General features: G+C 38.9%; 2 protein-coding genes and 1 long non-coding RNA gene across 4 annotated transcripts; 1 reads left to right on the top strand and 2 right to left on the bottom strand.

Annotated features, from left to right (window-relative positions):
• The first annotated feature begins 894 nt into the window (after positions 1 to 894).
• Positions 895 to 11,984, top strand: LOC116719588 (uncharacterized). Its single transcript, XR_004339221.1, has 3 exons — positions 895 to 1,100; positions 10,825 to 10,911; positions 11,960 to 11,984. It is a non-coding gene; the product is annotated as an uncharacterized LOC116719588 (long non-coding RNA).
• On the bottom strand, positions 1,832 to 3,749 carry LOC116719582 (uncharacterized). Its single transcript, XM_032562134.1, has 2 exons — positions 1,966 to 3,749; positions 1,832 to 1,898 (listed from the first exon to the last, which is right to left on the bottom strand). The coding sequence occupies exon 1, from the start codon at positions 3,451 to 3,453 to the stop codon at positions 2,368 to 2,370; it is 1,086 nt and encodes a 361-aa protein (XP_032418025.1). The 5' UTR covers positions 3,454 to 3,749; the 3' UTR covers positions 1,832 to 1,898; positions 1,966 to 2,367.
• Positions 11,985 to 12,670: 686 nt separating the features above from the next.
• On the bottom strand, positions 12,671 to 27,756 carry dennd1c (DENN domain containing 1C). 2 transcript variants are annotated; one of them, XM_032562129.1, is made up of 23 exons: positions 27,075 to 27,756; positions 26,585 to 26,649; positions 23,569 to 23,612; positions 23,071 to 23,120; positions 22,832 to 22,951; positions 22,068 to 22,137; positions 21,901 to 21,981; positions 21,741 to 21,806; positions 20,852 to 20,905; positions 20,363 to 20,473; positions 20,000 to 20,100; positions 19,651 to 19,696; positions 19,443 to 19,544; positions 19,190 to 19,315; positions 18,986 to 19,087; positions 17,454 to 17,544; positions 16,821 to 16,861; positions 16,694 to 16,744; positions 16,554 to 16,601; positions 16,363 to 16,470; positions 16,138 to 16,211; positions 15,120 to 15,339; positions 12,671 to 15,039 (listed from the first exon to the last, which is right to left on the bottom strand). In XM_032562129.1, exons 1-23 carry the CDS (start codon positions 27,089 to 27,091, stop codon positions 14,080 to 14,082), a joined length of 2,748 nt encoding a protein of 915 aa, XP_032418020.1. In that variant the 5' UTR covers positions 27,092 to 27,756; the 3' UTR covers positions 12,671 to 14,079. The 2 variants fall into 2 exon arrangements, with proteins under 2 accessions (XP_032418020.1, XP_032418021.1); XM_032562130.1 differs by lacking the exon at positions 21,741 to 21,806 and having other exon boundaries at positions 27,075 to 27,753.
• Between the last annotated feature and the right edge of the window lie 152 nt (positions 27,757 to 27,908).

The raw sequence follows: 27,908 nt of genomic DNA, 5'->3' as shown, positions 1-27,908 counted from the left end.
TAAAGCACTTTGAAATGCCTTGCTGCTGAAATGTGCTATACAAATAAAATTTGATTGATTGATTGATTGAAGATTTTGGGAGCCATGTTATCTTCCAGATTTGCTCCACTTTGTTTCATCCAGTCCAAAGTCAGTGTAGAGGCCTAACAGGCAACTCTAGAGCACCTCATGCTTCCCATAATGACTAACTTTATAGCTGATTTTATTTTCGACATGGCAGCTGCCCACCATGTCAAATTACCACCGTTTGGTTAAAGACTGCCGTGTTACTGGGGATGCGTCGGCCAACAAACTCTCAAAACCTACACGTCATAGAGATGCTAAGGGTATTGTCAAGAGAAAGACAAAACAAAAAAACTATGCCGAAGTCATTTAGTGGGGTGACATTTCTGTATTTAAAAAAATGAACTGAATGAAATGCTTGCGATTATAAAGAGCTGTTTTATTCAAAATTTATTCAATAAATAAATACTGTATCAACAAATTAATAATAAATATTCCATGAAATAAATAGAGTTGTTTTGTTTTCTCCTATCACGGAATAAAGTAAAAATGTTTTTCAAGAACATTTTTCCTTGATTCTTTTTTTTAAATTTATTTCAGTATTTGTTTAATTAGTCATGTCTTTATTTCATTATATTAAAAATCCATTTTGTTTAATTTTGAGTACAATTTATTGAATGTCCTTAATAATTCAAAACAGCATTTATTTATTCAATTTTGAATGAAACGGGTTTCCATATGGAATACTTCACTAAATATGTAGCTAATTTATTGACATGATAGTGAAATAAATGACTACTCAAATAATATTTTGAGGGTTGCGTAAAAAAAAAAAACAAATTCACAAAAACGAGAAGGGAAAAAAACGTACAAACCCAAGATTAAAAAAAAGGCAAACCGACTCTGATTGGCTGGGAGGGGGGGACACGTGATCGAGCTAATTTACATCCGGCAGACAGGTGAAGGAGAAACCAGTATCGCTTCCACACCTGGCTAATGGACAATGAGTCCTGTCGGTCTTGCGGACCTTCTCGCTGTAAACCGGGAGTCTCCACTGCGGCTGCGGTCTCACCTGGACTCCCTCGCTAAGCCCGCAGGTAACTGCCGTCACGTTGCAGCTAAACCTGGCGTTTGATAGAGGAACGTCGTGGTGTCTGTGTCCGTGAGCGGTTTCACGTGTCATCAGCAGCAGTCTCACCTGCGCAGGAAACAGCAGGTAGCCAGACAGGTGGAGCAGGATCCGCGGCATTCCTCCCACCCTCGGCGGAGACACGCGTCCTGCCCGTGGGGGTTTAAAACTTTTGCAGGAGGGTCATTAATTTTACGAGAGGAACTTTGAGAGAGAGAGAGAGAGAATACAGCACATCTACTTCTGTTTTCTGTTGAAACAAACAGGTGCTTTATGAAAGCGACTTATTGTATCTCCTGCTTGTCACGACATTAGTGGTGAGTGTTGACTTTTTCTTATCCGCGCAAACCTGCTGGCATCATTAATACAGTTGAGTGGTGTGATATCCTTCCGCTGCTTCAAGGAATTAAGTCTTCGTTTTGTTTTGTCTTCTGTCAGTGATGTGAACGGTGCTGGTTTTTAGCTAATATCTTAGCTAAAAACAGATTTTTTCCCCGAGCGTTTTAAAGTTAGCCTGATTAATCTGTGGACAACGTGCTGAAGCATGGTATGATTGTTGATGGATTTTATAGAAGGTTCAGATTCAGAATGCCTAAAACAGTCTTTTTGTAGAAGCTGATTTGGTAAATGGCAATCTTGGTGAAATGCATTTTGTAGCAGCTCCCCAGCAGTTGAATTTCTTCAGCCAGTCTCGACGGGTGAATTTAGCGTTTTTATTTTTTCTTTGGGTGATTCGTCACCACAGTCACCACAGTCACCGTGAAAACTAAAACATATACAAATATTAAAATACAAACATAAACTTACAATACAATCAACAAAACAAAACGTACCTCGCTGCTTTCACTGGGGAACACTTGATTTCTGCATGCTACTCAGCTTGACAGTTCAAGTCGTTGATTGGCATGAGATACTACCAGCTTTTAAAGGGCCCGCCCTCATTAATTACGGCAGCCCAAGAGGTACAACAAAAAAAAACCCCAAAACATTACAAAGTGTAAATACCATTAAATCAAACAAAAAAAAACAAACAAAAATACTAATCAAAACAGACAAACATCCATAAACAATCTCTCATACTTAATTTAGAAAACTCTTAATTTATTTTAAATAGTGTATCCGTTACACTCCCACCAATAATGCATGAACTGTTACCAAAAAATCATGCATTATTTCAAAATTTCCCTTAAACCATGCAGATTGTTTAAAAACATGCTTGTCTGTGTACATTCAGTTTACAAGTCACTTTCCAATAACACCACCAATTTTTGCACTGGTCTTTCTATCACTGAACTCTTAGAGATAAAATCCTTTCCTGATCTTTGTTCTCCTGTTCTCAACTTCACTTTTCGAACTAAGCCGTCACTATCAACCATTGTTTCCACAACACGACCCAACTGCCACCTATTTCTTGGGAGAAAATCTTCTTTAACAATTACAACATCATTTACCTTTAGATTGCGCCGAATTACATGCCATTTTTGTCTAATGGAAATATTCTGGAGGTATTCTCTCTTCCACCGACTCCAAAACTGTTCAACCAAAAACTGCACACGGCGCCAACGTTTTGAGGAATAGATATCCTCCCTCACAAATTTTCCTGCAGGAGGCAGAGCAGAATCAGACTTCATTTGAAGCAAATGATTAGGAGTTAAAGGTTCAAGAGAACCAGGGTCATTTATTCCTTTTAGTGTTAAAGGACGACTATTAATTATGGCCATGGCTTCATAAAAGAAAGTTCTTAATGAAGCATCATCAAGTTTTCCCAGGCTTTGAGAAAGAGTAAAGGCTAACACACTTCGAATGGTGCGTATCTGACGCTCCCAAACACCACCAGCATGACTTGCTGATGGAGCATTAAAGATGAACTCACATTGGTTCTCTGCTAGAAAAGACTCCAGATGTTTAGGATCACATTGTTTCAACTCATTTTGGGCTCCTACAAAATTTCTTCCTTGATCGCAATGTATCTGGCGAACAACTCCCCTCAAACTAATGAAACAACGCAGGCCATTAATAAAAGAATCTGTGGACAAATCATCCAACATTTCAATGTGAACAGCTCTCGAATAAAGGCAGGTGAACACCAATCCATACCTTTTGTGTTCCTTACGATTTCTTTTAACAACAAAAGGACCAAAACAGTCCATTCCACAATAAGTAAATGGTGCAGATGCTTCCAAGCGTTCCTTTGGAAGCTCAGCCATGAGCTGTTCTTCCAGTGGTCGTCTGAGCTTCCTGCACTGCATACATTTATGAATCATCTGAGCCACCAACCTGCTGCAGCCAATTATCCAAAACCCATTTATCCTGAGCTGCATTTGGGTTTGACCTCTGCCTTGATGACCTACCTGAATGTGACAGTAGGCAAAATAAGATCAGTGATATGGCTGTTTTTTGGTAAAATCAGTGGATATCTAAAATCTTCACTAAGAGATGAATGTTTTAATCGCCCACCAACCCGTAGTAGACCATCTTCTACAAATGGATTTAAATGGAACAGAGGGCTAGAATGTGGAAGGATCTCTCCTCGTTTTAGCAACTTCATCTCTGAGCCAAAGGCCTGTTCTTGAACAAGTTTCACCACTGATTTAACAGAATCCTCACGTTCTTTAACACTCACCACGTTTGAACATTTGTTCTGGCATCCAAGTCTTTTAATTCTAGCTACTACTTTAATCAATGTTGACCAAGATGAAAACCCAGTGAAACGTTCAAGAAAATCAGCGGCATCATTTGCTGTTGTCACAAATGTCTGAACAGCTTTAACCTCTGGATCACCAACTAACAGATCAGGGTAAGATTTAAATTCCCTGTTCATCTCTCTTTCCCACAAAAACTTAGGACCTGTTAGCCAATTTGTAGTTAAAATCTCAGAGGTACATAACCCTCTTGATGCATGATCTGCCGGATTTTCAGTTGTGTCAACATGATTCCATTGATTTGGATTTGTGTTCGCTCTAATTATCTGGACCCGATTTGCCACAAATACATGAAACCGTCGTGCTTCATTATTAATATATGACAACACTACTTGTGAATCTGTCCAGAAAAACTCTGTGTCTATCTTCATATCAAGTTCTGATTTTAACAGAACGCTCAACCTAGTAGCAACCACTGCAGCTGTAAGCTCGAGACGAGGAATGGTTGTAATTTTCAAAGGAGCTACTCTGGCTTTAGCCATGATTAAAACACAATGAATTTCACCTTTGTCATTCTCAAATCTGAGGTAAGAGCATGCACCATATGCTAGGCTGCTAGCATCTGAGAAGTGATGTAGTTCTGTTTTAACAATTTTTCCAAATCCTTGGGGATGATAACATCTTTGTATCATTAACCCTTTCACATCCTGAAGGCTAAACTTCCACTTCTCCCACCGTACAAGTAAGTCTTCAGGCAGAGGGTCATCCCATCCAATACTTCTGCGGCACAGATCTTGTAAAATACATTTCCCATTCATAATGAATGGTGAAATAAATCCCAGCGGATCATATAGAGATGCTATTACTGACAAAATACCACGGCGTGTATCAGGTTTGTCCCTCAGATCAATGTGAAAGCCCAAACAGTCACCTTTGACATGCCATCGCATACCTAAAGTATGTTCAGCATGTGTTAAATCAGGCTTGAAATCAGCAGAAACCACACTTGTGGCTCTCTCAGATGGATTCACACAGTCTAGAACTTCAGACCTATTGGAATTAAATTTGTGGAGTCTCAAACCACCTTCTTTGCACAGTTTCTGCGCTTCAGTTATTAGTGTGGTGGCATCATTAGTTGTAGGGACACTTATTAACCCATCATCAACATAAAAATTATTCTCCACAAATGCTGCTGCAGCTGGAAACTTTGATCTCTGCTGTTGTGCCAAATATTTCAGACCAAAATTAGCACAGCCTGGAGAGGAGGCAGCACCAAAAAGGTGGACTTTCATCTGAAATTCTTCAGGCTCACTCTCCAAATCTCCTTGCTCCCACCATAGAAACCTGAGGTAACAACGATGCTTTGATGAAACATAAAACTGGTGGAACATCCTTTCAATGTCACAAATAATAGCAACAGCTTCTTTTCTGAAACGCAGAAGGATTCCAATTAAAGAGTTAATCAAATCTGGACCAGTCAACAAAGTGTCATTCAAAGAGGTACCACGAAATTTAGCTGAGCAGTCAAACACTACTCTTAACTTATCTGGTTTCTTTGAATGATACACCCCATGATGAGGTAAGTACCACACACAACCATCATTGATGTTTGTCTCAGGAGCTAGTTCAGCATCACCACAGCTAATGATTGACTCCATAAATGTTTTATAATGATTGTTGAACTGATCATTTCTTTTTAACTTCCTCTTTAGATGTTGTAAACGAACAATAGCCAGCCTCTTATTATTTGGCAACACAGGAAGGCAGGGTGTTTTAAATGGAAGGGGCATCTCCAAATGTCCATCGTCTTTCTGTGTAATATTTTCACTCAGAAGTTGTATAAACCGAATGTCATCTTGGGAAACACATTTTCCTTCTGGACCCTTTTCATTGAAATCCAACTCCAAAACTCTTAAAACATCAGAAGCCAATGGAGCGGGCATTTCTTTCACCATCACTCTATGTACAAATCTTTGGTTGCCTTGCCGATCTAAATGTGGATTGGCTGCCCCGATAATACTCCAACCAAGAGTAGTCCTCTGAGCAAAAGGTTCATTTTCCCCACCAACAACAACTTCCAAGGGAGCCAAAGCAGAAGGACAGTCAAAACCAATGAGTAAACCTACTTCACAGTCTTGTAAAGCAGGCATTTTGCCAGCCAGATGTTTAAGGTGAGGCCACTGTAATGCTGTACTTCTACTTGGTATGCAAGATGTATCAACAGGAATGAAGTGACGCGTGTATGCTTGCGGCAACCGTATGTAATTATCAGAGAAAAAACTCCGAACTTGCAAGTCATACACATTTTGACTAGAAACAGGTGTATCAACAGAAACCATGGTACTAAGTTTTAGCTGTACTGGTTTGGTTTCAACAGTCAAGTTTTTCACAAGATCTTCTAAAACAAAGGAGGAGTCACTCTGAGTATCAAGGAGTGCATAAGTAAGTATTTCTTTCCCAGGATCCTTCACAGAGGACAGAAAAACTGGAATAATACTTGATGTGGCAGAAATGTTTCGGGTGAGTGCATGAGATAAAACACTGTGAGAAACCTGAGGTGTTTCTTCTGGAGGGATTGAACACTGCTGACCAACATCCTGACATCTCACTCTGTCCTTGTGTAAACAAGTAGGATGATGTCGTCTACACTCTCCACAAACATGCCGCGTTTTACAATCTTTCAATAAATGGCCTTTCCTTAAACATCCAAAACAAAGATGGTTCTGATATATAAATGATCTTTTGTCTTCCACTGATTTAACTGCAAATTTGGGACATTTAGCAACACTGTGTGATATGTCTGTACAAACCAAGCAAGGCAGTTTAGATTTCAGAACATGACCAGTTTCTTGTTTCTTGAACTCCGTACTGGTATTAAAAGCCTTAGCTTTCCTGGAAAGATCATTTGAAGAAGTTTTAGACTTTAACAAAAATGGAGAAGCAATAGGATTACATGCTATACGTGCTTCCTTTTGTATAAATCTAGAAAAACATTCAAAAGATGGATATTCTCCACATGCATCAAGCACTTCAACAACAACTCTACTCCATTTACGTACAACCCAGTCTGGTAATTTCTTCAACATCTTATGATTTTCTTCACAATCATTTAAGATGGACAGTCCTTTTACTTGAGGCATAGCCTCTTCACAACTTTTCAAAAAGTCAGCAAAATTTCTGAGAGATAATGGATCATTTGGTGCAATCTTTGGCCATGACATAAGTTTATCTCTAAATGCTTTCTGAATTACAAATGGGTTTCCATATCTGTCCTGTAGAACTGACCAAGCACCCTCATATGCGTCCTCAGAGCTTCTGTTAAAGAAACCTTCCACAGCCTTTCGGGCTTCTCCAGAGAGATAACTTTTCAAATACAACATTTTTTCTCCAACAGAGATGGATTTTGAATCAATTAAAGTTGTAAATGATATCTTAAAGTCCACAAATTTCAATGGGTCACCTGAGAATATGGCAGGTTCAGGAACAGGAAGGCGACTTAAACTCAATGAGCTCGTTAAGGCTTCAGCCAAGTTTACTGCAGGAATCTCAGAGCAAGCTTGAGGTGGTAGAATTGATGCAGCCCTTGCAGCTGACTTTCTTGGATGTTTTAAAATTTGCACTGATTTAACCTCAGGCTTAAAATCAAGATTTTCCCCTTCTACCCCATCTTCAAGTCTGCTATAAACATCAAGCCGAGCTGCGGCCATTTTAACTTCCATATCCGTTTGCATTACCTTTAACTTGCTCTTCTCCTCATCAAGCTGCTGTAGCACTTCAGCTTCCTTCTGCTTCATTTCTGCCATAATCTGGGACTCATGACACTTCCAGTCACATTCAAGCTTACTGACTCTCGCATGTTGAGCTTCAATCTCCAACATGGATTTAACTTGTACCTTTTTAGCCGCAAGATCAGCTTCTGCTATTACACGCCCTTGAGAAACTTTGGAGCTGGTAATTGATGAACCACATGTAGATGAAGAACATTCAGTAGAGCTTTCTCCAAAAACAGACTGATATTCGTCTCTATTTAAGACTTCTCGCACCCTTTCCTTTTCAACTTCTTGATTAAATTTTTCTTCAACAATACCCCCTTCTAAACGTTTACACACAAGATCATAAATCTCATTTGTTAGTATAGTACAGGCATCTAGTTTCTGCACAATATCTGGAGTATTTAAAGAATTACGTTGAAGAAACTCATAATTCTGTTTCACTTTATCAAGACTGTTTTGGATCTGCTGATTTATTTCATCCAGATTTTCCTGAGAGCAAAAACCCTTTAATTTCTTCCTGGCTTCTCTGGCGATTTGTTTCCAGGATGCATAAGATTTAAGAAATGCTTTTATCTGTTTTGTAGACTCTGCTTCTCTGTACTGCTCTCCCTTTTCAGTTAACTTTCTTGTGCGAGGACCTGAAACCAACTCTTGTCCTTTTGGCTTTTCTTCAGTGCACACATCTTCAGCAGAAAGTCCTTTTTCACGTGGCAGTGACATCTTACCTCTAAAACCTTACAGTGAAATTAAACCCACAAAACTTAACATTTAGTTACAAAAACACCATTCTAATATTTTCCCTTTTTTTTTTTTAATTACATACCTTATAAGTAATTTGGCATATAATTTGACCAAACATAGTCCTTGAACTCATTTAATTTCATACATATTCAGGTGACGTCATGTCCAAGTTATTTCCGCGTTGTTTGATCAGTCAATTTCTCACCGCGCCAGTGGTCATCTGTCAGATTCAGTTTCTGATGCTAACTTGGATCCTCCACGAAGACAGCTCCTCATGGTGGCGTTGACTCCGACGCAGCGCCAAACCTCGGCCGATGTCCGATCCAAACGTCTCACCGTCAAATGAAAAGGCGACACACGGAAGCCTCGAGTTTTCACTGTAGCAGCTCCCCAGCAGTTGAATTTCTTCAGCCAGTCTCGACGGGTGAATTTAGCGTTTTTATTTTTTCTTTGGGTGATTCGTCACCACAGTCACCACAGTCACCGTGAAAACTAAAACATATACAAATATTAAAATACAAACATAAACTTACAATACAATCAACAAAACAAAACGTACCTCGCTGCTTTCACTGGGGAACACTTGATTTCTGCATGCTACTCAGCTTGACAGTTCAAGTCGTTGATTGGCATGAGATACTACCAGCTTTTAAAGGGCCCGCCCTCATTAATTACGGCAGCCCAAGAGGTACAACAAAAAAAACCCCCAAAACATTACAAAGTGTAAATACCATTAAATCAAACAAAAAAAAAACAAACAAAAATACTAATCAAAACAGACAAACATCCATAAACAATCTCTCATACTTAATTTAGAAAACTCTTAATTTATTTTAAATAGTGTATCCGTTACACATTTTATATGAAAATATTTCAACTGTTAAAAGTTATAGTGCAAATGTTAAAAGGACAAATGTCAAGATATTATGAGGGCCTAAATGCACAACTTTCTGTATACAAGTATCCTGCATTTAACGTTGTGCCACACCTTTTGGCACCTTTGGTTAAGTTTTGTGAAACGCTTTAAATGAGTTGTTTCTTCCTCTTTCGCTTAATTCATCATCAGCACTGATGCGTTAAGGAAAATTCAATCTTTACGGTTAGTTATTTTTTTTCAATATATGCGTGAGAGGCAGTGTAACTGGTAGTATTAAGAGAATCACTGGTATGACAATTAACCAAAATATTACCAAATAAGACGATATCCTATGAAATTTTGCTCCCAATCCATCCTTTGCAATTGGAATTTTGCACACGCTGACAATATAATTGAGTCCATTACACTTCCCACTACAGCAATGCAGCTGCAGTGGGAATCAATACTCGTGGAGAGTGGTGAAAATTTCTTTACTTTATTCCGGAAAGGCAGCAAATCCGAATTGGAACAGATTTATAAGAGCTTGGCAGTTATTTAGTATTTTATATTTACTTATCATAGCGAAAGACTTCCTCAGTTTTCTTTGTCTGTGGTTTATCTTCTCACAAATGTCTCTTAGTTCTGTCTTTCTGCTTCTTCTTCTGCTGGCTGTTTATATTTGAGTCTCTGCTTCTGTTTTTGGTGGTAATACTGACCTAAAGACAACAGCCAATACAAACACATTAATGTGCAAAACACACTTTCTGTAGGCATTTTTCTTCAATGGAAAACTCAACATTATGTGCGTTTTATGCTTTTAAGTACCTGTATTTGTTTATTTTTATTTTATTTTTAGTTTATGAGCACTCATTCTTTTCTAATGTGTTTTTCTAATCGGTTTCAAATTGAATGATTGATTTTTGGACTTTATTATATCCCTCTTGTTTTCCCCCTCTTCCCTCTTCTGGTTTTCTGACTGTCACGTTTCTTAAACAACTGAACAGTCCAGCGGTCTCGGCGTTTGTTGAATGGTTGCACTGTGACTGGTCATCTGTTAAGTCAAATTGCCATAACTTTAGTCTGAGTCACTAAGTACACTTGGTATCTTGAGCGATTTAGATCTTCTTCCATGCTCACACTTCCTCTTAAGTGGTGTTTTTGTCCTTTTGCATCTTATCAGATTTGCGTTTTGAAAATTGCAATGTTAAGCAGCTTTGCCTTTTTTGTGTCCATTTCCCTTAATTAGCTACTTAACATATTCAATCTTAAAGTTTCTAAAATATCTTTGAATATTTTAACCCTAACATAAACAAGTAGATGATACACACTTTGATAAATGTATTCTTTCATTGACTTATTTTTCCATTCAGTAGACTCAGTTTTCTTGTTGTTGGGGAAAAGATCGGGTCACTTTTCTATCCTCTAGTTTACTGGAACTAATGTAATATCAGAAACTTGGCCTGGTTGTATTTAAAGAAACTGGGACGCTTGAGGAAAGAAGGGAAAAAAAGACAAAACATGCAGTCCTACTTAAACTCTTGGTACCCTTTAGTTACAACTCACTAAACCATTGTTCATCTTTTCTAGCTGAACTTTCTTTACTAAACGTGTTCATTACGGTGAACCTTTCTTTCCCCAACAAACTATTTGCATTAATCTTCTGTATTTCTGTACCTTTAGGTGCTCCACTGGTACACCGTCTACTTGGTCCAGATGTAAGATTAAAGGCAGCACAGGCCTCATAAACACTTCGTATTCTCCATTAAGGTGAGATGAATCTGTTTTTGTCCCATTTGATCTAATCCTGCATAGGAAATCTGTTGGAAAAATTGCTCAATGAAAGACCAGACTTGACTGCGTCCACCAAACAGTCATCGGTTATTTATCATCAGGAATGTAGCCTTGTGTGGTGACAAGTTAAACATTATTGTATGCTCATGTAAACTGCAGAAGTATCTGATAAATTGCTCTTTCGGTATTATTCAGAGAAGTAAGGCGGTTCCTCCCTGAAACTATGTACAACTCGGTTAATGATCAGGATGAAGGTAGAGTTTTATTTTATTTACAAAAATCACAAGCTGCATCTTCTTACTTTTTTAATCCTGAGATTTATCTTCTGACTTCACTTAAAGTTCTTCTCTACATGTTTTCCCTGCCGGTTTTACCGAGTGTTGCAACAAAATATTTGGTTTTGGATTTAGTGAAGGGTGTGTGTGTGTGTTTATTTTTAAGGAACTGGTTAATGTGCATACATACCAGCAGGTCCCTTTTGAAGCTCTGGCATTTTTGACCTACTGGTTTACCACCTTCTAAACCTGTGGCTTAACTGGTGCAAAGATGGATTCTTATGATTCTTGCTACATCAATCAACATTGGCTTCCATATATGAAACTCTTCCACATATGATACTGAAAACGTTGCACTGACTAGTGAAAAGCTGTCATACAAAGTAGTGAGAACTGTTTATACACAATAGAGAAGTCTTCATAACGTCATGGTGGATACAAGTGGACCCATGGCAAACTGTTTTTCTTAACCAAAAAGTTGAGTATTTAATGCCCTAAAGTCCAAACTGGCGAGACGCCTAAATGACCAGCACCTGTGTGTTTCTACAGTAAAATTAAGGGCAACATAAACACCTGTACAGGCTCAAAAATGCTGAGTAGAGGATTGATTGCTGCTTGTTCTGTTTACCTCAGAGTGCTTCCACACATAAAACAAGGAATTGTGAAATTGAACACCGTTTTTAAATTAGAAGGTCCTCTCTTGTTTTGCCTGCACGACTACTTGACCTTGGTGTGATTTCTCTTCCCAGGTGTTGCGCGACGCAGTTGTCGATCCTACCTGCAATGTCGGCGTCTGTTTTCAGCTTGTTCTCCCTGCTCACGTTAGTCCTGCTGCTCCTGCTGTGCGTCATACGGAAGAAAAGAAGGATGGAGGGGAAGTATAGACCCAGCGCAGAGGAGAAGAAACAATCGCGAGCAACCGCACCAGAGAGGCCCAGGCTGCCTTTACCGTTGCCCAAAGAAGAGCGGCTCATATAAAGAGATGTGGATTAAATACCCTCGATGTTACCCTGGTGTGTGTGTATCAGGGTCACAAATGGATGCTCTCTGCACCAAAATGTTTTCAGATCATGTAAACACTTTCTTTCATCCTGGGTGAAAACAAATGGACTGATTGAACAATCGGAGCATTCTGTCACTTGTTTCACAGAGGGAAGAGAAGTGGAGAGTTTGCTAACAATTTTCCTATTTAAACACTACTCAGTTTTTCTACCACTGAAATATGAGCTACAGTGTATTTTGTATTTAAATGCACATTAAAATATTTTTTATGTTTTGCATATTAGTTTTCCTAAGATACTAACTGGAATGCACTTTTTATATATATCGTATTCAAGGGCTTAATGTCGAACAAGTGTGCACACATGGAGGGTAAGGTGTCTGATTAAAACCACTGTGTGCAAATTAATTATTCCTTTTCCTTTTTGCTTGGTCAAAAAAAAAAACTTTCAATGGACACATTTTGTTTATTAAAGCTATTTATTCAAATTCAGTGAGAACAGTCCACAAAACTGCAAAGGTCATTTTTCAAAATGTCAGTTTGTGCAGGAAAGAAACTAATGTTCAACAAATCTAAATACACTTTGTGTTTATAATAAATGGCAGTTTCACATTTAAGTTAAAAAAATAGAAAACAGTGCTTTTAAAGGGATAGGTTCATTTTTTTTATTATTTTGACTTGCGGTTCTTGTGCCATTATCACTAATAGTTTCCTTACCTGTAATAAAACGATCAGATGGACTCGTGTATGCACCAATGCAGCATTGGTGAATATTAACAGTCAACATTTGCACAAAAGACTTCTTACTTCTGCTATAGAGCCATGCAGACTGAGGCCACATCCTTCCTCTAACCCACTTAGAGGAAGGACATGGCTGATTGGTTCTACTGTTAATCGGTCGTGTCTTTTTACAGGTAAGGAAATGTTTGCTAAAAAGTTCACAGAACTTGACTCAAAAAATCCAAGCGATCCTTTCAGCCCAGTGGTTCTCAATCCTGATCCACACTGTCCTCCATGTCCCAGACGTGTCTTATTTGGCAAACCTGATTCAAATTACAGCATTACCTCCTCACCTCCCCGGTGAGATGTTCTGGGCACCAGGAGGAGACCCAGAGGAACACCCAGGACTAAATGATTCTCAGATGACCATGGAGCACCTTGTACTTCTCTGTTTAGGCTGCTGCCCCTGGCAATCCAATCCCAGATTAAGCAGATTAGGATGGATGTGGGAACAGGGACAATGAGTGCTGAGGAACAGGATGAAGAACCACTGCATTAGCCCGTCTGGTATATGACTTTAAAACGTCACTTAAGTGTCAATTTATGTTGCTTGGAAAGGATGAGGTGATGGATTTTCTTTCCCCTAAATGTCAAACAGTTCAAGCAATTTAAAAAAGAAATGGAAAACAGAAGCAATGGGGATGGAGATCCTAGCAACCACTGGAACCAGCAACTTCCAACCTGAGAGTTTAACGGTTCAATGAATGCCATAAATATTTTTTTTTCTTTTTGAGTTAATGATGCTGCGTTAGTTTGATCCTGAGCCCTTTCTAAAACCAAAAATATTTCCTATTTCCTTCATCTTTAATAAAGCTAAAGGACCTGCCTCTTAGCTTAGCAAAGAGATACTTTGGGTATTTGTTTGCATGAAACCTGGTGTTATTGATGCCTCTTGGACAGGTTTTCAGACGTTTCCCTGTCACGTCCATCTGGAAGAATGGACGTATATACATCCGCCAGAACGTACTGGCGGATGTATATATCCCTTCTGTCCTTGGAGCATCTTGGAATCCCATTGAGCAGGAAAGTGCTGATGGGAAGAAGGATGTTTGGGTTTCCATCTAAACCAGTGAAAACTGAGCTGTTACATCAAGCTTCAAATCTCTTCTTCAGTTCAGACACTTTGACCGGAGGGCGGTCTTCTTCCTCGGACGCCTCTGCATTTTTGTTTGTGTCTAAGTCACACGGAGTCTGTACCTTTTCCCTGCATCGCAATGCAGGCTCGGCAGAGTTCTTAGAAGTGGACTTGAACTGAAATCCCTGCTGGCTGTATGGCTGACACTGGAAGCGTGCTACAGCGGAAAGCACTTTGGGAGGAGGTGAGGTCACGCGGGCCCCCTGCTCCTCCTTCTTTGGGGTTTTATCACTCTCTTTCTCCTCAGATGGAGGCGGTTTAGACTCTGCAGTAACATCATCGGGCTCTGGTGGGACTGTAGCGTCACTCTGTGGCTTTTCCACCGAACTCAACAGCGGATCTTCTCTGTTTACACACTTTAAGTTCAATGTGTCTGTAGAATCATTATTTGTATCCTTCTGAGTTTCTTTAATTTCTTCTTTCGCCTCATTTTCCTGCGTGTTATTCGTTTTCCCTTCTTCCTCTTGTAACACAGCTACCTCCTCGCTCTGAATTCCCTCATCTTTCCTTTCATCCTTTATTCTTTCGTCGTCTTTTCCTTCAGTCATTTCTTGCGAGCTTTCCCCAAAGCTTGCTATGTTTTCGTGATCTTCTTTACTTCGCTCCTCTTCGATCTTCACTTCCTTAAAGTTATCGCTGTTGGTTATTTCCTGCTTCTCATTTATTTCTCCATCAGTTTCTCTCTGTTTTTCTCTGACCTCCCTTTGTGTCGCTTCGTGCTCGGTGACCTCACTTGCCACCAGGAGACATTCTGCTCCCTCCTCCTCCGGCAAGCTGGTGTCCAGGCCGTGCCAGTCCGAGTCCTCCGTCCGATCTGAAAGCTCCTCTGTGGTCTCCAGATTCCAGCTGTGCAGGCTGCCGCTGCCGCTGATGGACAGAGACAGGCTCTCCTGGCTGGGGTTGCCTGGACCACGCTAACAACCACATAAACGAGAATTAGAACTGATTTCCAAGTAGATGTTTGGGAGTGTTGATCGTTTCCTTACTGATTTACCTTAATGATATAGTCATGGCTGTCTGGTCCAAACAGATCCAGGCTGCGAGTGCCATACAACAGGCCTCGGTCGTGGGAGCTGCGCGAGCTAAGAGTGTCAAAGATCTCCCCTAGGAGATCCATCTCCTCTGAGTCACATAACGGTGAATCAACTTCGTCTTCTTCTTCTTCCTTCAGAATCTCGGAGTCAGGCTGTCCAGCGGGCCTCGAGCTCTCCTCGCTGAGAATGGAAAGAAATAACATCAATGAAACTAATTAGAAGTTAAAAATAGTAATATCATAATATAAATGTGCATAGTAGGTGTACAGCTGTTCAAAAGCTTCATCTACTGCATTGGGAAATTATTGTAATCAGTCGGGGGTTTTTTATTCTTGATTTCCAGAGACAGAATTCTAGGTTATTTTATGTGTGGCTTCGTTAAACAGAGCAACAGACTGTCGTGTTTCTAATCTTAAAGTGGAAACAAAACCTAAAAAAGGGAAGAGATAAAAAACTAGTTTCCCTGTGTATATGTCAGAGACGTCAGCAGTTTGTCCTCATTTGGCCATGTCATGTTTTACTTTTGGCCCATTTTGTGGGATTGCTAAGATCAATGCATGTTCCCTACATCCACATATGTTGTTTATTTGAAGAAAAAAACACATCTCTTAAAAAATATAACCTAAGATTCTCAATAGACTTCCTGGTTGGGCTCTTTTTACTGCTCTGCTCTTTCAGTGTCCAATGTCCTGACATTTCAAAATAACATCACAAACATTGGTATTAAATTGTATTTATGTTTTAAAGAGCAGGAACTTGCTGAAAAACAGTAAAAAAAAAAAAAAAAAAGTAATTTAAACATGGCTGCAACAGGCTTTCATACTCATTTTGCAATAAAAAATAAATGAAACCTATCTTCCACGTTTGACAAAATAAAGCCTTTTAATCATAGGTTTGGCCCTTGGCTGGAGAACTTTAAAACTGGGGACAGTTTGAGGAGACCATACTGTGAAAATGATGTCCAAGTTTATTTCCCACCTGTCCCAGAGATCTTCGGTGTCCTTTGTGATTTCCCTGTCTCTAATTTTCTGCGCAGGTCGGCGAGGTCGTGACTAATGGAGTAGAAGGCCAAGACCAGAAAAAGAAAATATAACAAAAACAGTTGGAAGGCGGCACAAACGGGACTGTTTACCTTGTACACATTTCACTTGATTCAGATATGGATTTGTTTGCTGGAAACAAAAGAAAAAACTACAGTCTTACTTTTCCAAAGTGTTGTGTGATCGGCAGGCGGCTCTGTAAGCTGTCAGACTGGACGCGGCGGTGTGACATCGATCCGGCCCTCTGGAGGTTGAGATCCTCATGGTGAACCTGCACAACACAGTGAAGTAAGCAAGAGAAGCCAGCAGCATTCGGGTGAATCAAAGCGTTTGCCTACATGAACACGAGCCTACCTTGTGAATCAGCAGGTTTTTCAAACCGGATTTGGTAAAACCTTTAGTCTGTTAGAGACAACAATGAAAAGTTAGGTGGCACCCGCAACACAAAGCTGTCCTCCCTCAACCACAGTCACATAATGTCTGTCTGGACTCACCTTCATATTTGCTTTGGTCTTCATGTTCAGGATTAGAGCGCCGCCCCCTTTCTGTTAGAGGCACAAAGACATTAATGTTAGACTTTTCAGGCCAATAAGGAAAACAGATATAGTCAAATGAACTTACCTTTAAATTGCCAACTAACTGCTGATAAGATTTGCCTCTTCCTACAAAAAAGAAAAAAAAAATCCAAAAGAAAGAGTTTTAATTCAACAATATGAGAACGATATATTCACATGAAAGGGAAGTCCCAATCTGACATCTAGTATTGACTTGTTGTCCCATTGATGGCTTCTTTAAATGGTAGGTATTGGATTCAGTGATTAATCTGTTAATTAAGCTCCTAATCCCTACAGCTGCTGTTCTGTGTGTGGTTTTGCCATTTTAACCACCAGATCGTCCAAATATATTACGTATCAACAGCAAGTCATATCAGAGATGCTAGCGCTAACGTTGCAATTCAGCTTGGCATGAACAAAATCATTAGAAGGAGCATAAATTAGGTTTACAAAAACTGTTGACTAGATCAAGTCAAATGGTCAAAATATCTGTCAAAAAGTAGACACTCCATCATCCAGCGTATCACTGACGAGTAATTTAAAAATCATAAAATGTAGTGTACTATTTTACCGCAAAAGGAGATACATGTTATTGATTTTATGAAAGCATCAGATTAGGTGATTGCAAAAGAATTGTTCTAAAATGACTAAAAAATAAAAAATCTGTCCTGCGACATCCTTAAGACATACAGAGACACACCTGCTGTTGTTTCACACTTTGTTATCTCTTCCTCAAAAAGGTCATCTGGTCCTTTCCCTTTGTTAAGAGCATCCAAGCGGTCATCAATGAACTGAAACAAACAAGTGGAGAAACAGCTTTGAAACCAACGTAAGCACCCACATCTGAATCATTTTGAACAATTAGCCTTGCTAGCCTGTATTATGAAAACCTGCCTCAGTATTTATTTCTAACAGTTTAGTCCAAAATTATTCATTCATGCCCATTTAGGAATTTAGATTTAAAGCAATTGTTTCACTTTACCACCATGTTTCTTCAGGCTGGAAGTTATATTAATATTTTGGAATTGACCAAAATAAGATTTTTCCAAGGAATCTAAAGATTAGGGTGATGACAAGAGGCATTCCACCCTAAAAGATAAATCTTTAAAATACCAGTGGAGACCTGCAAAAAGCTCTTCAGGATTTATATGAAGAATTTGATGGTTGGACTTCCAATAAATGTTTTTTCACAGACTATTTAAATCATTCTCAACTTTCATTTTCAACAAAATGCAAATAAAGAAACAAATTCTGTGTTTTTCAATTATTCAACATTAGTACTGCTTTTATCTCTTTAGAGATTCCTGTCTCATTTATAAACAAAATACTTGGTTGAATTTAAATATTTAAGACCTAAATAAGCCTGAGGCATGACTAATGCTGAGTTTAAATGAAAAGAAATACTAAATCCTAAGCACTTTTCAAAGAGTTATTTTATCTTGCTCACTCAGGTGCAAAATGTGTGTCTAGACTTTGAAATAGGTATGTGACAAATTAATTTATAATATTTTATATTGATTAAACGTACAAAATAATTCAAAGTGGAAATATATCATACCTTTTTCTTTAAATTAAATATTTACCATTTTCTTAGCCTTCTCTCTCTAGATTTCTCCACTGAAGTAATCTTAATACTGTTTTGGTTACAAAAACGTTGAAGTCTAATAGTAAAAATAAGTGGGGTTTTTTTGTAAGTTATCAGGAATAATATAATTATACTAGTAAAGACAGTAATGCACTTCATTAATTGCCATTTCCTCTCAATTACACCCTTTTAAAAACTTTTAATAATTATTGAAGACCTTAGTTGACAATGAGTAATTTAATTTAAAAACGATTTTTGTTTATTTATTTTACATGTCTGTCATGAATTGTGTTCCGGAGATGCTCTGCTACTTGTCAAATTAGTTCCCCCGACATATTTAGTGAAATTCCACTGGATGTCCAGTAGGTGGCATTGTTTGGGATGACACCAAAAGTTCACTTTCCTGCCTTATATGCGATAGAAACCCTGGCATGCACAGGCACTCATATTATCCACTGTGGTGAACGCAGTGCACACAGTATTTCTAAAGCTTAGTACAGTTTAGATTAGCTCACATATGAATAAACAAATTTCCATTAACTCCTGAGTCAGAGTCACATAATCTCACCAATTAACCAACTGCTAAATTTTGTTGTGTTTTTCACTTTAAGCCTCGGGAAACATGCTCAGCAGAGGTCGTTGTGTACCTGTTTGAAGAATTGCAAATGAATGGCGCTTTGCAGGAACTGCTTCATACTGGTAGACTTGTGATCCAAAAAAACCTCTTCACAGAAATAAATGTCACCTTCCTGTGAAGAGAGACGTATATAGAATGAGCCCCAAACACAATTCTATAATTACAAGGACCACATTGGTGTTAAGTTTCCAGCAAACCGTAGTGACTGACAGACCTTGTCGCCCTGCAGGGCGTCCTTGTAGCCTCCAAACAGCAGAGCTTGAGCCTTCAGGAAAGCTCGAGAAACACCACAGCCAGGAGACACTGCCTGCCGCTTCAAACAGACCTTCAGGCCGGACATCTGAGCACATAAATGCAAGAAACCTGCTGATATCTGCCAAATGTTATCAATGAAACAGCTGGCATGCTCAACTAACACAAAGCAACTCGCTGAAATTACAAAGACCTAAACGAATATGTGTTTCTACCACATCTGCAGGTATCTTCTTAAGGTCATCAAAGGGGGTTTCCAGAGTGTTTGTATCAACGTTCAGAATAACCACTTCCTCCAACCCACGACTCCTCACTCTCTAATGGATGGAAATACATTGTCGAGAAGACAGCCAGTAAGAATAAACTTGATCAACTTGCGAATAAAGCTGGTGGGGAATGTGAGCGACTCGGTTGGTGCGGTACCTCTGAAAGACTGGTGTGGACTCCAATCAGATAAGGCATGGGCGCACTGTAACCGCAAAAAAAACAACCCCAAACACATTATTTTCTGTTTGTACACTGCAAAACCACAACATCTTGCCAAGTATTTTCTGTTTAGTTTCTACCGCAAATATTTTAGGAAGATTGAAAGAAGACAAAACTAACTTACAAGCTTTTTAGCAAGATGCAGAATCTTGTTTTAAATATACTATATTCACTGGCAGATTATGTCACTTAAGATTTTGTGTTTTTGCAGTGTACGTGTAGGCGGATCGGTGCGCTAGTGTTGGGGTTAGGATGGATGGATGGATGGATGGACTTGACTTCTCACCAGCAGTAGTCGAGTAGATGTGGTGGCAGGACAGGTATGAAGATGTGCTGCCAGTACATCGGGTATAAAACAGCACTGAGAGCATGTACGCAAGATGTTAGCTGCACACACAAAATGGAGGAGAACTTTAAAGTATGCATGCATGCTTATCTACTTCACATGTGATCAGCAAGTATAGAGAGTCGTATTTGTCACAAAATGAAGCAATGACACTTTAGTGGTGTTTAAATCTATGTTTAGAAATGGCCTAATCACACCTCAAAAATAAGTCGTATTTGAGGTATGGGTTCAAAGTATGACCAGGCTGTTGCAGATATGTTAATTTTATGCAACAAAAAGGGGAAATGAAAACGTGCGTCTTACTGTGCTGAGTTTGCTGGCGAAGATGAGGATCCGCCTCTCGAACAGCATGCTGGCATAGAGCTGAAGGAGATTCCCGACATCTACGGCTACTATCAGCTCAGTCAGATTTCTCTAGCAAAGCCAAAGAAACGGGGTGTGTTTGTGTTTTGTTCAGGTATTTATGTCCCTAGAAATTTCTGACATTTGATCAAATTACAATCACAAACTTTGATGGATTTCTTTGGGATTTTAAGAGACAGCCCAACACAAAGTAGTGCAAAACCCTGAACTGGAAGAAACATGAACAGTTCAAAATTGCTCATGAATGAGTATCACAAAAGTGGGGTATACATTTTTATATTTATCTTTAGCCTCGCCGAGTTGAGGCTTGCAGAAGCACCAGGACTTTTGGAGTAAGTCTCTGTCAGATTTGCACATCTAAAGTCTAAAAGGTTTTGCAAAACAGCTCAAACTCAGTCACAGCTAATTAACTTAAGCAACCATACTCACATTTTCAGGAATAGAAGGAAGACTTTTTGGATCTGGAGCAATAAAGTATGGAATCTGTCCAGAAAAAAAACAAACAACCATAAAGCCACAGTAAGAAAAAGGGAGAACAATAGAGAGGATGTACTTTTTTCCAGCATCGTGGATGTAGTCTAACATCTTGGTGCATATGTGAATAAAAGGCTGCAAGGTAACATTGTCTATTTTTATTCCAAAATTATCAGCCCAATAATTGTGCTTTCACATCAAGACTGTGCTGCTTTTGAGCAATTTTCTCTTTCACAGCTTTGCGTCAAATATCTGTTTTTGTACCATTAACATCGTCTGCTCCTGTAAAAGTCTAACAGTGCACCATACATATCTTGTTAAACTTCTCATCATTGGTTGCAAAGTCTGCATTCAGACTGAAGAAACCGTATCTATGCTGCAATAAAAACTACATCAACATTTAATTGCATGCTGTGACATAGATGCGAAACATGAGAGTTATTTAAGTTAGTGGTTAATTTGTAGGTGTGTTGAATTAGAAATGCGCACTTGCTGGTCCTGGAGATGGCTTTGTCATTTTGGAATGAAACTCAAACACAAAAACAAAGATGATACAACAAGCTGTAGTTTGGAGCCAAATGGAGTAAATTCTCAGACGATGACTTCTCAGACAAACCATTTCCATGATGAGGTATTAGGCACGGCTTTTAAACAGGCTGTAGATCACAATGAAAGCTAGCTAGTGTTAACTGTGTTAGGTTCAGCATAGACATGTCATCTCTTAGAGGGGTGAGTCAACAGAGTTTTAGTTAAGCTGAAGTCATCAAGCACAGCCAGCCAGCGTTAGTCTGTACAAGCCTGGCTGGATCTGCCTCTGGGCCACATGGACTCCTGTGGCACTCACCCCCTCTGGTCCCTTTGTGTGTCCAACAGTACGGGACACCTCAGTGCTCACCAAAAGCTGCTCTCCCTCAGGAAAGAAACACAACACGCAAACCACTGACAGAACACGTTCAAACTCAAGTGTGACTCCCGGGTTCTCGTTGGCTAGTTAAGAGATTTACCATCTGCAGGGTGACGGATCCGGGAGTCAGCGGTATGGACTGCTTGTAGAGCGTCGCCAGGAGCGCTTTGATCTCATTGATCTGTTGAAGAGGTGGTTCATATTCATGCGATGCTCATGCAACAGTATGGAGAGAGTAGAGGTTAGAGGTCAGGAACTAGAACTCACCTGTCCTTTCGCGAGGTAATCGGCCAAATTGTTGAGAAGTTTGTAGAACACCTCAAACCACGGGAGGTAACTGTTTGAAATTGATACAGGCTGAAATCATCTTTTGAAAAGAAAGTGACTATATCTAATAATTTATAAAATATCGAATGAAATAATCACCGTTTTTTAGAAACTTTTTCACAAATTAACACATTTTAATTGATCACATTTATGCTTTCAATTTTACCCCCACCTGTCTCTACCCGCAAAAAAAAACAAACGACACATTGCAAATACTAAGATTTCAGCGATTAAAAAAAAAGAAAATACATGAACACTTGCTATGAATATTAAAGACAATGACATCCATAAAGAATATGTAATGTTAAGCCTCTTTGGTGAGTCCAATGGACACAGGTGGAACAATTTATTTACAAAAACCTCTGCATAAAAAAAGAGAAAAAAAGTGACACTTCCTGATTAAGATAATATTCCCCCATAAAATTTTAGCTTGAATTTATAAGATGGGGAATAACATAAACCTTTTGATTTTTTCTTCTGAAGAATAAAAGAGAAATTTTATTGCGGAAACTGGCAATTTGAGTTGTTAAAATTCAGAAAATTCATTTATATTTGTTACTTATGGTAAGGTACGAAGTTAATAATGGGATGCAAAGAAAATTTTATATTTAAATGGCAATCTTTCAAATAACATGTCATTTTTTGTGTCCAAAAGACACAGGTGGAGCACAAAATAAAGGTTAAACATGCAGACAAAAGCATACCTGAGAATGCAAAGGCACGTCTGTGTGCTGTTGGTGAGGCGACAGAAACCAAAGCGCTGGCATCCCTCGAGGTCAGTCAAAACAAAAGTAAAGTGCTGCACAGCCACCCCATCCCTCTGTCTGAGCAGACGAGCGTGGTGAGAGGAGGACATTTAGATCAAGTTAAGGACATTTAGATCAAGTTCCAGGTGTGACCAGGCATGCAGCAAAAACCCAGACACTTCCCAGTTTATACTCACCTTTGGATGTCATATGGGAAGCAGAACCTGGGCAAAGTTTGACTGGATTCCTGGAAAATAAGCAATTAATGAGCAAAATAAGGAGCGAGAGACACAAACAAAGACGGTTATGTTAAAGTACAAGAGCTTCATGCGCTCACGTCAACTTTGGAAGCTATTTCAGGTTTATGGTGTTACACGCTGAGCAATGTGGACATCGTCTCCATCGTAAACAATTAGTGAAAGGTAAAAAAGAATGTTCACATGTCAATAGATGGTTGAAACATTGTTGGTTTTGATCAAATGAATTTAAAAAGCCTGACTTTTGGTTTCTGTTTTAGCCTAAATTTGAACAAAACTTGTGGGTTAAAGTTCAATTTATTCCCTCCCCGACTTAAATAAGGTCAGTGCTTAAAAAGCCACACAAAATATGTCCAGTGTTTGAAGAGTAAAGTCGAGCTACTGTGATCATTTTAAAAATATTCCCAACAACGTATTCCCTGGAGCAGCAGAGGCTACCTCGTCCCTGAAGTCTTCTGGAAACTGAAACTTTACTCCAGGATCTGCAAAATTAAAGCAAAAAAAAAAAAAGTTATGAAAATGAATGAACAAACTGCATCACACAAAGGCATTTCAATAAGTTAAATTTTCAGCAAAAAGCTAATTCAGTTCAGACACAAACATTCTATAGATACAGTTATACATGTTTTTTATAACTTGCATTTTTCTTTCAGCTAAACATATGGTGATGTACTGTAGAGAATATGCACTCAATATTTAGTGAGGGCTCCTTTTCCATCAATTACTGCATCAATGCAGAGTAGCACCGAGACAATTCCCATGTTGAGATGTTCAGAAAACCCTGCAGTGCATCAACACTGGTCTTGTTTGCATCGTTAGGTTTGGTATCTCTCACCGTCTTCTTTTCACAATAATGCAAGGTTAAAACCAAAACTGATCTAGATTCTGTGAAACTAAAGACCACAGAGAATAATAATAAAAAAGGTGTTTTCATGCAGTCATACCTGAACTTAGAGGAATTAACCAAGTCTAATAATAACTCAACCAACTACCGGCTTAAAACATCACCAGAATAAAGGATGTCCTGTCAAAACAGAATCCAAAATAACTGCTGCACGCTGTTATTGTCAATAGGTTTGACGATTGTACTGGTGTTTATGCTTGTTTTTACAAAAAAGAAAAAATGAGCAAGCTGGTGCATCTTATCCAACATGCTGCTGCCAGAGTCCTGACCAACACCAGGAACATGGATCATACCACACCAGTCCTTAAGTGACTGCACTGTCTCCCTGATTGTAAAATAATAGAAATATTGTTGATGGTCTACAAGTCACTGCATGGTCTTGGTCATAAATGCACTTCAGTGTTGCTAGTGAAATATGAACCAAGTAAACCCTCCAGGTTGTCAATGACCTGTTTACTCCTCATTTCCAGGAACCAGAACCAAATCAGGTGAGGCAGCATTTAGTCAGGCCTTTCCTTTGAATAAGGACTCAAACTATCACTGTTTACTGCAAACTATTACTGTTGAACTATCATAGTTCAACCAACTTTGAACTATGGTTGCAAAGTTTCAGCTTTGCAACCATACTCCCCCCGGAACCCAAAGACTTTGGTTTCCCGGACTCTTAACAGAAAAGTTAAGAGATTTATTTTAATCATTTTTTAATTAGCTTACCTATGGGAATTCAGATTTCCTTCCCGTTATATGATTATCTGTCATTAGTTTGTGTTTTAAACTCTATCCCCTTTTTATTTCTGTAACTCATTTTAATTACCCTTTATGTGAATGGTGCTACAGAAGATATTGACAATATTCCAGAGATCATCCATGGGGTTTATGTCAGCTAGGTTTACAACCCAATCCAGCACAGTGATGCTCATTAAAGAAATCATCCCAAGCACATTGATGACACACAGAGTCCTGCTGGAAAATAAAATGAGCATTTCTGTAGAGATTGTCAGCAAAGAGAAGCACAGACTTCTCCAATATTTCTCGGTAAACAGTTGTGAATCAACACAAACAAAAGGCACAACTCCCTGAATCATCACTGACTGTGGAAACGTCACAGTGGACCTCAAGCAGCTTGAATTCTGACTCTCTTTTTTTCTAATTGAAAAGCAAGATACACATTCATTTACTTTAATTAAGAAATGTTTTGGACCACTGAGCTACAGAGTTGTCATTTTTCATTATCCCTGGTTCAGAATTGACATCACATAAGAAATGCATCTTCCTTTTCCTGGATTCATACACGTGTGTCTGTTGTAGCTCTTGAAGCACTGCGGTCCAAACCTCAAGGAACTCCCCCAAAACTCTTGAATGGGCTTTTCTTCTGAACCCTACTGATGCTGTTTTTAACCTGTGGCTTGTGCATCTGTTTATGCCATGCTTTCCTTCTAATTAACTCTACAGGGTGTCAAGGACTTCAGCTGATCAATTGTCAGGTCTTCTGTCTGACTGCCATGGCCATAACTTCACATTTCAGTATTAAAAATTTCTGTATTTCTACTGGACTAATTTTTTAACTTTGGACTATCATTAGCTATAACTTATCATGATTAGATTTAAAATAAATAAACACTTGAAATATGTTATCTTGAGTGTAATCAGTCATTATAGAAGTTTCACTTTTCAAATTTCTGAATTACTGAAATAACATAAAGTTAATCGTATCAATAATTTATTGGGACACACCTCTACTGTGGCCAAATTAAAAAAAGCATTAGTGATTTTACTAGACAAAAAATGTTTAAAAATGATTATGTGAAATCTCAACTGGTCCGCTTTCAGCTCTCACAGAGAGTTAACAGGATGCTCTCCTTGGGTTTACTTGTGACTAAAAAGGCTTTGTGGTTTTCTTCTGATCACATGACAGGAAGAATGTGTGACTGTCAGAACAGCACAAACAGCTTCACACATAGAAAGTTTAGATATTTTATTTTCTCCCAATTCACATGTACCGATATTATTTTATGTTCAAGTCAGCTTTCAAACCGCCGGTGTAATGACTGAGTCATGACTCACAGACTGTGCAATTCAGTTTGTGCAATCCATTGAGTCATGCTGAAATAAAACAAGTCCAAGATACGTAGAGTGACAGAAAAACATTTGATGAGTAACTTCATTGTTGTAGACAAAATATCAGTGTCAGTTTATATGTATATATGTATTACAAAGGGAATTTCGTGAATAAAATCACAATGTAGCGTCCAAAACAATAAAAACAGATCAAATCAAATGGTCAAATTTTACCTATGTCTTCTACTGGTAAAATAAATCTGAGATTTTTAGGATTGAAGCTTCACCAAATGGACACAGATGTTACATGAGATTTAACGTTATATATTTAGAAGTAGAGACCACAAACCCACAATCTTCTTTGTTCTCAGCGTACTTTAACAATTGATGTAGAAGATGATGAACATAAGCAGTGCTCAGAACAGAGCCAAACATGTGTGAATCGTTGTGGTTGGGTGTGTGTGCTGATCCAGAAGCTACCACTGTCCTCACCTTTGTCTCTGGCTACAGGGCATGTTGCTTCAAAGAACCAGTTGAAGGCTCGCTCGGGGTTTTGTCTGACAGGAAGCACATGAACACCAAACGCGTGAGATTTCTGTTAGAGTTTGACATGTGTCTTCACATTAAATCAGAAATTAATAATCATACAAAAAAGTAGGTAGACTTTTACTCCAAACTGAATCTGATTGCGAGCAATATAAAATATCTGTGTTGTCACAAGCAAATATATGTTTTTCTGCTCATAATAGGCTTAATATACAGATAAATTAATGTCCAATTTAGTAAATAAAATCTGCTTAATAGAGGCATTAGAATAAGTCCACTGTTATGTCTGTGGCAACAAATACAAGGGCAGAAAAGTTGCTGCATTAAACTTCCTGTGCAGTTTTGTGAGAGGAAGTTAATGAAAACCACAAGAACTGAGTGAGAGGCAGAGAGAAAATGATGGAGGTCGACAAAAATCATAAGTGAACTAACTTACTTCAGTCTGGAGCCCATCCTGCCCAAATGTGACTGTTTCCATGTGTTTGTCCTGGAGGAGATGAAGGTCCTCAGTGCTCGGCTAGACGAGTGCCATAGCTCTGATGAGGCACCGTTACAGATTAGGGCAGACCGCCAGCAGAAGCAGCAGTCTGCTCAGTCAGCGCCAGAGTGACAAAACACTTCCTGATCTATCTGAATATGTTCTTGTCAATGTGTAAATGACGTGCGTTATGAGACAGCCTCTGAGATGTGAACTTCTCCTAATTCATTGTTATTTTGTGTTTAAATTTAAAAGTGCTCATAAGAACGAAAGATGACATCTTCCTCAAAATTAAAATGACCCACTTAGCTAGTATCTCCTGCTGTTTGTGTGGTGAATCTCTAAATAACAGAACAGCTCAGTGTATGGAGGCTTAATGAAGTTTTAGAGTTCTGACATCAGTAGATCCGTCAGTGAGAATCCGGTTTTACTTGATTTGTGTAGTCACGCACGCTTATGTTAGTTAACGCGTCATTATTGAGAACAGTCGACTAGGTTTCCCCGCTATTGTTCAAATAAATAAAAGCTAGATAAACACTGCATGTACACCAGCTGCAAAGAGGCAAAACAATCCACATCCTGATCAAAAAGGCACTTTGCACACAGACCCTTTGCTGCCCCCTTGTGTCACTCGAAGGCATCTGAAAAGTAGAGGTCTCCATTTTGACCAGGTTTTTTGTCATCCAAGATGAAAACTGAAAGGGAATTCAAACAATGGCAATTTAGCAATAAATCAAAAACATTTGATGAAAAATATCTGAACCTCAAGCTACAGAAATGATCCCACAGACA

Source organism: Xiphophorus hellerii, chromosome 5 (genome assembly GCF_003331165.1).
Source record: "Xiphophorus hellerii strain 12219 chromosome 5, Xiphophorus_hellerii-4.1, whole genome shotgun sequence".
NCBI lineage: Eukaryota > Metazoa > Chordata > Actinopteri > Cyprinodontiformes > Poeciliidae > Xiphophorus > Xiphophorus hellerii.
The sequence above is the reverse complement of the archived record's forward strand: the minus strand, read 5'-3'. Positions and strand labels throughout refer to the sequence as shown.

Excerpts from the sequence above, each read along its gene's own strand:
- LOC116719582 (XM_032562134.1), bottom strand. The coding sequence starts at position 3,453 with ATGCAGCTCAGGATAAATGGGTTTTGGATAATTGGCTGCAGCAGGTTG.
- dennd1c (XM_032562129.1), bottom strand. Across the intron at positions 20,474-20,851 it reads TTCCTTCTATTCCTGAAAAT|AGAAATCTGACTGAGCTGAT; the intron begins GTGAGTATGGTT and ends TGGCTTTGCTAG. Across the intron at positions 19,088-19,189 it reads ACGCCCTGCAGGGCGACAAG|GAAGGTGACATTTATTTCTG; the intron begins GTCTGTCAGTCA and ends CTCTCTTCACAG.